General features: G+C 36.6%; 1 protein-coding gene across 2 annotated transcripts; it reads right to left on the bottom strand.

Annotated features, from left to right (window-relative positions):
• Positions 1–943: 943 nt before the first annotated feature.
• On the bottom strand, positions 944–6,119 carry LOC113727524 (uncharacterized). Of its 2 annotated transcripts, XR_003457841.2 has the most exons (4): positions 5,177–6,119; positions 4,262–5,096; positions 2,088–2,239; positions 944–1,188 (listed from the first exon to the last, which is right to left on the bottom strand). XR_003457841.2 is itself a non-coding variant. In XM_027251748.2 (3 exons), exons 1-2 carry the CDS (start codon positions 5,934–5,936, stop codon positions 4,285–4,287), a joined length of 1,572 nt encoding a protein of 523 aa, XP_027107549.1. In that variant the 5' UTR covers positions 5,937–6,119; the 3' UTR covers positions 944–1,188; positions 4,262–4,284. The 2 variants fall into 2 exon arrangements, 1 of the variants encoding a protein (XP_027107549.1); XM_027251748.2 differs by lacking the exon at positions 2,088–2,239.
• Between the last annotated feature and the right edge of the window lie 6,227 nt (positions 6,120–12,346).

Below are 12,346 nucleotides of genomic sequence, written 5' to 3'. Positions count from 1 at the left end.
AAATCAAGTTCAATCAAGCCTATTCGAGTCTAATCAAACTCATGTAATAAAAATTAATATTTTACATATAAGTTTAAATAAAGGATATTATTGATATTTTACAATAATAAATATAAAAAAAATTAAAATATACATTATAAAAAACTCGATTAGACTAATCGAACCTTCGAGTACAAAATATCGAAGCTTGAGCTCGACTCGTGAACTCAAATGAGTAGCTCGAAATCAAACTCGAGCTCGAGTCAATCTGTTGACCAAGTAATTCGCGAGTTCAAGTCGAGTTATTTGGTTCAACATCACCCCTAAATACAACCAACAAACCACTGACCCATAAATGGTGGAGTTACAAGTGTCACAATTCAATAGTACTACAACTAAACTCACAAAGAGGAGGAGGAGAAACTCACATATGGTGAGATTTGAAAAAATGACTTCAGTAAATTTCCCCCTAATTATCATCTGTTGTAACTTTTCTACAACAGGTGGTACAGGAGATAGTTGAGGGGCGTGGTTTGCCATTAACCTTAACATAGATGGTCTATATGTTGTACAGCCTTGTTGGATAACACAAACTGATCATGGATTCCCCAGTTTCTGTCCCAAACTCTTTCGCTACCCAGAATTGGCAGCCACCCCCACTGTTTATGTCCCAAGCTATTGTCAACCTGCCCAGTATTGGCAGCCACCTTGAACAAACAAGCAAGAACAAGAAATCAAATTGAGGAATATGCAGTCTTCACACCAAATGGGTCATATTGATTGGTTAGGGATTCTCTCCAGAATCTAAGAACTTCTCAGTATGATCGCAATGCCATTTCTGGGCATATATCACCAAGAACGCATACTGCAGCATTTCAGCTTTTTCCCATCTCTGTTACTGTAATTCATCTGAATGAATTTAATGAGATGGTAATATCTTAACCAATGTTCGTCTCAGAATATGTGACAAGATAATACGCCCAAGCCAAGCAACTTCAACTACTCAAATAAATCTGAGAGCTATTCAGAAATCTATGCTTTGCTTTAGTTTACATGAAATTTTTCCCATGCAAGCTACCTACACTTCTTATGAGCCACCAGGGGAGCCCAAGTATATCTTAACTGTTTTAGAATATCTTATCGCAACCTATTACAGACTTCATTTGGACGCCTATAGCATCTTTTACAAGAAACTCTTCAGCTGCCGACCTGAAATGTCAAAGCAACAGCACATTCATGGTTACTGTATACGGCATATTAATTAGGGAAAAAGTCCATGATGTTTGACTCTTTGCACTACAAATGTGTAAATTGAAAAGATGGAAGAACTTCTTGTACTTTTGCAATTTTCCATAGCTAAATAATGGTGTAAACTTCAGATGGTAAATGAACCAGTGACACAATGCTGAAAGGCAGATTGTTGAATGTAATCAATTTGCAAAACATGCATTCTGGGTGTACGAGCCACCATACAAACAATTTCAGTAACATCAGAAGCACTCTGCATTTTTACTAAGAATGTATCATGGGAGGCACTATATCAAATGATATTCGAAGAGATGCCTAAGAATGTAAAATTTACAGGATTACCAATTTTTTATTTGTAAAATTTACAGGATTACCAATTTTTTATTTGTAGTTTTTGTCATTGGTTTCACAAGAGATACATTTAGCAAGAAGTGAGGCTAGAATAGAACTGACATGGCAACTGGAAAGTGATGCTAGACTGAAGCTAGACCAAGCCATCCAAAACAATATGCATAGGAGTTTAATGAAGATAGAGAAACTCCAAGAGTAAACTTCCCTTGGGCGATTTGCAGGCTTCAATTCAGATAGCCCATTTCTCCTCTCACTATAATGTGCCAAAAAAGTAAAGACAAAAGGAAACAACCTTGGTCTTTTAGTATTATACTTGCAAAAACTAGGTTAACTTCAACTAAGCATCCTTCGGATTTAGGCCTTTTTTTTTTTTCTTTTTTTGGGTAAAAAACATAACAGAACCAATGCCAATTATAGAGTTGTCTGATTATCTCATGCAAATGAATCTTTCAACAGGAAATAAGTACAATTCAAAGCTATGTAGATAGACACTTTGGTAAAGGCCTCACCATCTTTTTGCAATTTGGAAGAGAGGAATCACTGGTCAACATCGATATCTCTGGTCTAGTTATAGTTTAGTCTACTGGATGTTCTACTTCAAAATCAAGGGAAACAGGACAGAAGCCTATTCCGTCTTGAAAAGAGAGATGAATATCCTATTCTGTAATGAAAAGAGATAATAAGACCTTTACCATTATGGTATCTTCTTTAGCCACAATCAATTAGCAACAGAAGAATATTATCCAAAAAATTATACCAAAACAGCCAATATTTTTTATCTGTGACAGATTATATAGAATAAAAATGCAGGACAATGTGTCAGGACAACATAAATAATGCATCTAAATATTTTTACAATATAGGATGTCCAAATTGCAGGTACATATAAGTGATACAATAATTGCAAGAGTAGAACAAAAAAGAAGGAAAACAGCAAATGATTCTAAGCTATTGTGGTTGCAGGAGAAGATCCAAGCTGCAAATAGTGAAAAAACAGTTGAGTTTCACCTAACAAAGAAGTGGTTGAGGTTACTGATTTTATCCCCATAACAGCCTTCAGAACTAGGTTGGGATCCAAAAGTGTTGTATTTCAGTCCACAATTCTAGACTGTTTTTTGAACTAAAACAACTGAACCAGATAGTTAGGTAGATGCAATCTCTAAATAGACAAGCCAGAGGTGCTATAAGGAGTGGATTTTTTTTAGTATTTTATATATATATATATATATATATATACCAAAGTTAGCAGTCAATTATGAGATTCCTACTTGAGCACCAAGGTCGTAGAACATGTTTATATTTTTTATTGTGCCAGAGTACTTGTCAGAATCACCCATCAAAGCACTAACTATTTAAGATTCAAAAAAGTTTTCAATCTTGTTCAATTGCAAAGGAAAAGTATGGGGAACAACTCTAGTAATCAAATGCGACAAGTATCAATATTCACCGTATGATTGTGGTATTAAACCACGCTTGGGCAAAGTTTTAATACAACCCTCAGGAAGGGAACTTTATTGAGAGGAAGGAGGTGGGGTGGAGGGGGAATAATCCTGCTGCATAGGAAGTAGACCTAAAAATTACATTAGAGATAATTTATTCAGGTAACTGCTCTAATGTGAAAGCTAATTCAAGATACCACTTGCTAATATTAGGTTGCATGATAATATATTTTCCTGCAATTTTTAGTCAAATAAAAACTTTTTCAGGCAACTTTCATCAGCAAAAAAGTTGATCTAGTCAAAAGTTTCCAGGAATGAGTGCAAATCACAAAGATGAAATTAAAACTGTGAAGCTGCACGTCAGAAAAGGATATATGCTAGGTGAAAGCGCACAATTAAGTAAAACTCAAGCAAAACCTGGAGGCAATACAGGATGAATTTCAATTAATCCATCAGGAGCACTATCTCTACTAATTGTTTGTCATTTGAAACAGTGCAGTCTATGGAGAACCTAAAGAAGTTATGAAAAGATAACCGTACATTGACAGAATAAAAAGCAACCAAGTTCTACTATTCTTTGACACTTTTGAATAAGAACACCACAGGTCAGTGGCATCTTTTACTAGGGGGAAGCTTCTAAGTTACTCTATATCTAATCCATCACAAAATTAAACAGATAAGTTGCTAGCTTACACAAAGATCTTTGTAATATTTGATGATTGTATTCTCCAGAAAGAAACCTGAAGAGCCAGCGGTAGTAGGAAGATAGATAAGCAATCAATAATTGCAGAGAACTTCAACTAGAACTTTAAATGTCAGCATCATTAGTGTCAGATTGTGATCCTACCAACATGTAAGTGACACATTGCAGGTAACACTAGAGAACTTCCAATTTTACAAAAGATGGTGGCCAATAACTAATGACCAAGTAAGGGTTCCAACAAGATTGCAAACCAAAAAACCTATTAATTTTACCACAAAGAATGGAAAATTGGACAAACAGAGGAGAGTTTTACAGGCAAGTAAATTCGAGCTAGCCATTATATCATTCCTTAATGTTCTGTTAGCATATTGGAGGACAAAGAACCTCAGATATCGAGAAGATAATTTAAGGATACATCCCTAGCCGACTTACTCCAGTATCAAGAAATGTACAGTACTGAAGCTAGACTCAAGAAACTAGGAAGCCAAACGAAATACAAGACAACCATGGAAAATGAAACTGAGCAACTTCAATTCTCTACCTGAATGTATGCAGCTAACCTCATCAAAGTCCTGGAGGCATGGATTCAGGTTCAATGTCAAACGTAACATCTGAAACATCACCAGGAACATTGCAGGCCTTCCGAACAGAGGGTACTTTATGTGAGAACCTATAGAGGTTACTAGACCTTATCAGAAATGAACCATCCTCATCCTGTCTTCTTCTCTGAAATGAATTTAACGATCCTCCCATTTTGTCCAAGCAAGCAACTCTAATGTCAAATAGTGAAGAACCACTTGTCTGATATTCAAGAACCTCCACAATTTCATACTTACACTGCCTATGATTTTCTGGGTCACAGGCCCAGGCAAATATATCCCAGTCCTTATAAATGGCCCAAGTCTCTCCTGCACCAGGAAGTACGCAGTAACGATTGTGCACTTTTTCAAGACAACAAACTTGATGTGAGAATACAGTTGCAGCTTCCACACTTGTTCTCTCCCATTCAAACATCCCACAGCCAACTGGTAAGCCAGCATTGATCCACTTGTTTTCACCAGGAAACCCCCATAAAGGCTTGAGCCAAGCAACACCAAGCCTAATTATTCCACCGCTTTGGAAAACTGTCATGATTTGGGCATAAGCTCTTGGTATAATATCTTTTCCATCATAACAAGCCCAGGTTTGACCATACTTAAATCGACTAACTAGTTTCTCCTTCTCAGTATCATCATAGAAAGAACCAGGACTATTAATCGGATTTGAAACATTATTGTCCTTGGAATCAGTATCTGAGTCAGAATCATCAATAACTATGATATTTTGAGTGCAAAAAGCCTTTGCCATGACTTCTTTTACGTCTATATCACCCAACCCTGAACACGAATAAAACAATGAAATCTGAATTTGAAGAATTACTAAGTTTATTAGCATAACCTATGAAAAGAATCTCTACCTGATTTACCAAGATCATCAGCTGTAACCTGTCCAGCATTTTTTCCATCTATGCAGCTTCTTTTAGACCGATGGCTGCTTTCTTCTTCCAAGTTCATCACTTCTTCATCAGCATCAAGAATTTTTCCGGAGCCCCATGCCAGGTTACCACATCTCTTCAATGGTGGAGGATTATAAGGTGCATTATCCCCCGCCTTCTCATCTTCATCACACCCGCGAATCGAAACAAGTTTCAACTTTAACTCCAAAATCCCCTCCCTCACTTCAAGTTCTTCCTTGCGCTTCTCTAATCTTTTCTCTTTCTCATCAATCTCATTTTCCCTTCTCTCCATCTGATGTTGAAACAGCCTGAGCTCCCCAAAAAGACCCTGAAAATGCCCCTCTTTTAAAGCAAGATCCTTTATCTTTTCATCGACAAAATCCTTATACTTCCCAAGCAGCATTTCCTTCTCTTCCATCCTCTGCAGAAGCTCTTTCATCAACTTTTCCTTTTTACCTAACTCCTTAAACATCTGCTCTACCCATACTCTCCTTACATCAAGTTTTGTCATGCTCTGGCTGACTGATTCTTGAACCAGCTTCAATTTCTCCTGTTTTGACTCAAGCCCATTAAAGCATTCCTCGAAACAGTTCTGCATCTGTAATAAATGGCCATCATATTCCTTCCATTCACTTGTCGCCAAGTACATTAGAGCTTGGACTCTGTTCTTCTTTTCTTCATTGAGTTTCATTGCCTCAGATAATTTTTCTGAAATGTCCATCCTTTTTTTTTTTGGATTTTGGTACACGAATATTTCAAGATTGGCTTTGATTAGTAGTGGGTTTGGAGAAGCATCGAAATGGAACGTTTTTCTATTACTGTGTTGGGGGTAAGAAAGGAGCTACTCCAGGTTAAAGGGTACAGTACTGGAGGAGAAAGGCTACCCGGTTCGAGGCGTTTTCAAATTTTTCTGGGGGTAGGGTCCTCGGATGAGCATCGGATGCCTCTTTGCTTCTGTTAGTACATTTATGTTTGGGTTAATTACATTTACCTCCCCTGAGGTTTGATCATATTATCAATCAATCCCTATAATTTATCCAAATAACGGTCTCATCCTTTGAATAATCAAACATTTAACAAAAACCCCCTTAATGTCGAAAATGCCCTTATTGAGACCATGTTGCATTAAAAAAAGAACATATTTTTATTTTATTAACCCTGAAGCAATCCAAAAAAATAGAAAAAAGTTTTTGCTTATTATTTTATAAAAACCATATCTTTGCTTCCATAAATAGTTTTGAATCAATAATTATTTTAAATCTAAAAAATGAATATTAAAAATTAGATAAATTAAAAGAAAAATAAAAAAGAAGCAATTATTTTAAATCCTCAAGTATGATTCGAATTTGTGGTTCAAGGCATGTTGCGGAGAGCACAAGGTATGTTTTCCTCAATTTAAACCATACTCCAGGAATTAAAATAATTTCTTCTTTTTTTGATTTTTCTTTCAATTTATCTAATTTTTAATATTCATTTTTAAGATTTAAAATAATTATTGATTCAAAACTATTTATGGAAGCAAATATATGATTTTTATAAAATAATAAGCAAAAATTTTTTTCTATTTTTTTGGATTGCTTCAGGGTTAATAAAATAAAAATATGTTCTTTTTTTAATGCAACATGGCCTCAATAAGGGCATTTTCGGCATTAAGGGGTTTTTGTTAAATGTTTGATCATTCAAAGGGCGAGACCGTTATTTGGACAAATTATAGGGATTGATTGGTAATATGATCAAACCTCAGGGGAGGTAAATGTAATTAACCCTTTATGTTTTGGGCAAACAGCTGTGGTCCTTCAACTTTTACTTTGCGCACTTTTAATCCTTCAACTAATAAGTGCTTAATTATAATTCTCTAATTAATAAAAATGCGTAGTCATAGTCCTTCCGTCCAATTTGGCTGTTAAGATGGATGGAATGATACAAAAATGATACAAAAAATAAAAGGATAATTTTAGAAACCTCCATTGAGATTTTTAACAATTTCATTTAGCTCCCTTAAGATTTTAAAAATTATACATACCTCCCTTATCATTTAAAATGATAATACTACCCTTAAAAATTTTAATAAAATTTCTTTGTTTGGTATGTGTATACTTAGAATGACTTTTTAAAATTAATTTTCATTATTTTTCCTTCTTATTCCTTTTTTTTTAAAAGTTTTTTGCCAATAAAACTGTAGAACTACCACTATCACCTCTAGTTTCTATTATAATCGAATATCCAACTAGTGATTTTTTTGACGAGTTAACTTTATATGCAATCCAATGTATTTGCTGATCTTTGTTTTCTATTTTTTGGTATTAAAATTAATAATAAATGAAAAGAAAATGGCCCAAAATTATTAAATTATGATAATCCAACTACTCAAAAAATTCATAAACTCTAAATGAATTATTTCAATATTTTTTTATATCTTAAAAATTTAAATCCATAATAAAATACCATCAAAAGTATCCTATCATAGTGATAAAATTATTATTATAGTTTTTTATCAAATAGTGGCTATGGACTTGCAAATTTTGGAACATTTACTAGATAATCTTATAATTATATAGGGAAGTAAATTAAAACTCATTACACAACGGTATTTTTGGAAATTCATTTAAAATTTTGAACAAGTTAATATTATTTAAGGTTTTGTTACTAAAACAATCAAATCAAGGAAAGTAAGTGTAATTTTTCAAACCTCAGGGGAGCTCAGTGAAATTGTTAGAAACCTCCAGAGAGGTTTTTGTAATTATCCCAAAAATAAATGTCATGTGAGCAATCCGTGATGCGTTTCCCGTCTATCTTAACAACCAAATTGGACGGAAGGACTACAACTACACATTTTTATTAATCGGAGAACTACATTTACGCATTTGTTAGTTGGAGGACTAAAAGTGCGCAAAATTGAAAGTTTGAGGACCACTGCAGTTTTTTGCCCTTTTGTTTTTTATTCTTATTTTTATTTTTTACCCTCTTAGAATTCTACTACTACTATTTAATATTTTAGCCAATGGAAAAATTTTACTCAATAATGGGTCCGTTTTGTAAGCATAGTTTGTTAAAAAAAAAAAAAAAGATTCGGCTTACATACATTACTAAAAAAAAAATTAAATTATTATTTCAATTTTTTTTCAAATAATTCTTATCAAAACGTACTCATAGCCAACAAAATTATTTTGCAAATAATCCCTCAGAATTTGTTTACAAGATTTACAATGAAGCATTTTGATCGCTTGTATTTTTGGGGCCTTGCATAATTGATTTTGGGGTTATTTTGGGCTTGAAAAGCACATATAACACCACTGATATTTGAAAATCAATAGAAATGAAAAGAGGCAAACTTAAAATTCTTCATGGTTTCAAATCGAGAAAAATAAACACACAAAAAAAACCTTGTACTTTTTACTTGCCTCAAAAATATTTGTCATGGGAGGTGTGAAAGCACTTTTCTTGTGATAAATGAAAATAGAATTTTATATCAAAATGCAACGCCTTTCAAATACAAGAGATCAAAATATTTCATTTCACATGTGAAAGGCTAAAAATGCTTGGAGGGAATATGTAAGAGATTAGTTTTGTGGTTTTTCATTACCCAATAAAGATTTGGAGGAAAATAATTCACCATTTTAAAATTTGGAGTGCAACCTTTTCATTATATAGCATTCATTGCATTGAATGAAGACTTTGACTATCACAATTTTTGGCATGTAATGAAAGGTGTAGTGACACCTTTTGTCTTCACTTGGATTATCGATTTACACTTTCCTGGTACATAGAACTCATAAAATATCGTAGATCTTCTATTGAAAATTTACAAAAATGTTCATCAATTTCACGAAAATACCTCTAATTTGTTTTTTTCTATTCTTTGCAAGCTGGACTACTGATTTTTTTGGGGGGAATTATGAGAATCTTGGAAAATGGAACATCATCATCTTTTTTTCTAGTTTTTTCATTTTTTTTAAAATGAGAGTTTTGGAAGTTGAATAAGTAATGATACTTCAAAAGCTTTTAGAATTTTCCCTCTTTAGCTTGATGATACGTGTCACAGGCCAACTATCGTAGTTTCAACGACTCGTGCACCACTAGCAATCGTTTAGCCTCCTTTGCCTAAAAATCACTAGTTTAGCCTAATCTCGTGCGCCCAAGTAGTGTTGGTTGTGCGGAAGCATTAGAAAATCTACATAAAGTGAAGGCTATGAAAGGAAAGCTAAAGATAAAGACTTTTGTTTTAAAGAGCTCTCTACTTCTTGATTGCTTCCAACTTTCCAACTTGGTTACAAATGTGGAGGTCTTGCTGTGTTTATAGGCAAAGCCCTCAAGACTCAAGATGGCTCTAGACACTTCTACCAATTAAGCTATACAATTTGCTTTTCTAGATCATTCCGTCAATCTCTTGAATGTCCCGTTACTCTATGCTACACAAGTGTGAACCTCTAGAAGGTTCCGCATCGTTTTTGTCCCAAGTCACTTATGTACAATGTTCTTGAACAACCTAGAGAGATCTGGAAGCTTCTAGGTTATGCTACACACTTCTAATAATGTTTAGAGAAGCCTCCATGCCTTAGCCTCCATGGCTTGCCACTTGCTTGGGGAATTGGGGTGTGGGTCTACTAACAATCCTAATTTGTTTGCTATTTCTCTCATATACAGTAGTGCATGTCTGCTCGCCCTGGGATAGATGTGCACGGTCATGAGTGGTCAGGTGCAATCCATGTCATCCTCCCCCACTTGAACAAGGCATTGTCCCTGATGCCTTTGGTGCTCCCAGCAGTCGTCGAAACTTGTCTCGTACCATTACATGTTAACGTCCTCCTCTTGCTTCAGGCAGAAAAAACGACATTGTATTGCATGCAGTGCATACTTAGGCCCTATTTCCTCAGCCCGATACTCCCTTATGATGTCTTCATGCATGTTGCCCCAATTTGGCATGTACACGGCGTGTTCCTTGTGAAGGACCCTTTTTTTGTCAAGTCAATACTTGGTGATCTTGCCTTTGGTCACCAACTTTTTTAATGCTTTGGCTTGTGAATCAATGTCTTGCCCTTTTTGTATACGGTCGTAGACGTCCTCAAACATCGCTACTACTAGAGCCGTGGTGCCTCATGCACCCGTTTCACACTCCGTTGTTTTATTGCTTTGTTCATGCATTAGAGTCTCCACTCCAACCTTGTCCACGCTCATTCCCCGGTCCTTTACAACTTTGTCCTTGAGTTGTCGTGGGTTTCTCTCATTCTCGTGGAAAATGTTCACGATGCAAGATGCCCCTCCTTGCATAATGAGCATGGTATCCTCATGCAGTACCATGATTAGTCTCAAGTAGTCTATGAATTTCATTCTAAAGACTACCGTATAATCGTCCATTGGAGCAATAGTAAAGGTCGTTGTACTATTCCGTTGCCCTAACTTGATGAGTAAGCGTGCCGCTATCCCGTCCAATGAACCACGTTTGTCATTGACGGCCTTAAATTGGCCCTTGCATAGCTCCCATGTTAGATCCAATGACCATGCAATGTCATCACTCATGTAATTGACGTCCGCACTTGTGTCCACCAAGGCCTATATTTTGCATCCGTTAATTTTTGCGTCGACGAACATTCAGCCTCGTCCTTGGTCGTCCACCTTGGCTTCGACCGCACTTAGCCTCGTGCACGCAATCTTGCGTTGTTCTTCCTCATGCTTGCGCTCTTGAATGATAGCGTGTAGCAACTTTCTATTTGGGCAATCCTTTACAAAGTGTAATGATTCTTGGCATACGTAGCACTTAAAGTCCTCGGTCTTGCCCTTCTTGCCTTGAGCCCGTTTGGTTTCATCGATTGTGGAAGAAATCTTAGACCCCTCGTGTACTTTTGCAGGGCTCGAGTGTCGGTCTCCCTCACTTGAATCTTGGTCGAATCTCTTTCCTTTGTCTCTCCCGCTATCCCTCCATGGAATCTCATATAACTGTTCGGGCTGCGGCCGTTGCTTCAGCTAAATCCTTCACATGTTGGCGTTGGAGTTAGAGTTTGGCCCATGGTTGTAAACTTTCTATAAACGTGAAAAAGTGTTCTTTGGCGACATATCCGTTATCTCTAACAAGAGTTCAAAGAACTCCTTCATGTATTTGTGGATATGCCTATCACTATATCATAAAAGATGAAACTTGGCCCTAGTTTCATTTTCCACATCTGCCAGCTAGAATTGATTCTTCAACTTGCTCTTGAACATGTTCCAGAAAGTGACTGCGTCGGACCCCTTCCTTATGTCGTCATAACTTCTCCACCACCATACTAAAGCCAAATCTTTTAAGTATAGTGGGGTTGTTCGCAACTTGGCTGCATCTCTTATGATGTCAAGTGCGAAATATCGTTCCAACCCGTATGGAAAGTTTTTGATATCACATACTTTTCTTACTCCACTATAAGTATCCGATCGTGGCACCTCAACCCTTGGTGCGGACACGGTGGCTCCCATTGCCCCTTGTGTCCTTAATTGATCCAACTCCAGGCAAAACCTTTGCAGTTCCTCCCGAACGTATAAAGGCTCCTCGACCGTTGTATTCGGAAACTCGGCCAACTGTGCTCTAGATACGTCAAGCTCCACCTTGAGCTTGGCAATCTCCTCTTGGAGAGACTCCACCATGAGCCTAATCGTCTCATACCTTTTGAGAAGTCTGCTCACAGTCTCATTTTGCCCGACTTGCATATCCCCAAGTAACTCTTCCATATTAGGTTTTGCCAGTTTTCGTTGAGCTCACCCTAGTGGTCGTGGTGATCAATAACAGTTAGCCCTGAGCTAGCCTTTTCTCAAATGCAGCCAACAGCTTTTGAGCAGCGGAGTTGTCCGTACGACCCTTGTCTCGAGTAACCCTCTCCGACTCTTGCGGGACATGTTCCTCCTCGACTTCCCGTTGCATGCTAACGTCTGATGTAGTGGCCATTTACTTGTCCCCTAAACCCACGATATCAAGCACAACTCTGATTCCAGCTGTCATGGCCCGATTGTCGTAGTTTCAGTGACTCGTGCGACATTATCGATCGTTTAGCCTCCTTTGCCTAAAGATCACTAGTTCAACCTAACCTTGTGTGCCCAATTAGTGTCGGTTGTGCGGAAGTGTTAGAAAACGTACGTAAAGTGAAGGCTATGAAAGAAAAGTTAAAA

Source organism: Coffea arabica, chromosome 2c, assembly GCF_036785885.1.
Source record: "Coffea arabica cultivar ET-39 chromosome 2c, Coffea Arabica ET-39 HiFi, whole genome shotgun sequence".
NCBI lineage: Eukaryota > Viridiplantae > Streptophyta > Magnoliopsida > Gentianales > Rubiaceae > Coffea > Coffea arabica.
Note: the sequence above shows the minus strand (reverse complement) of the source record. Positions and strands in the feature narration are given on the sequence as shown.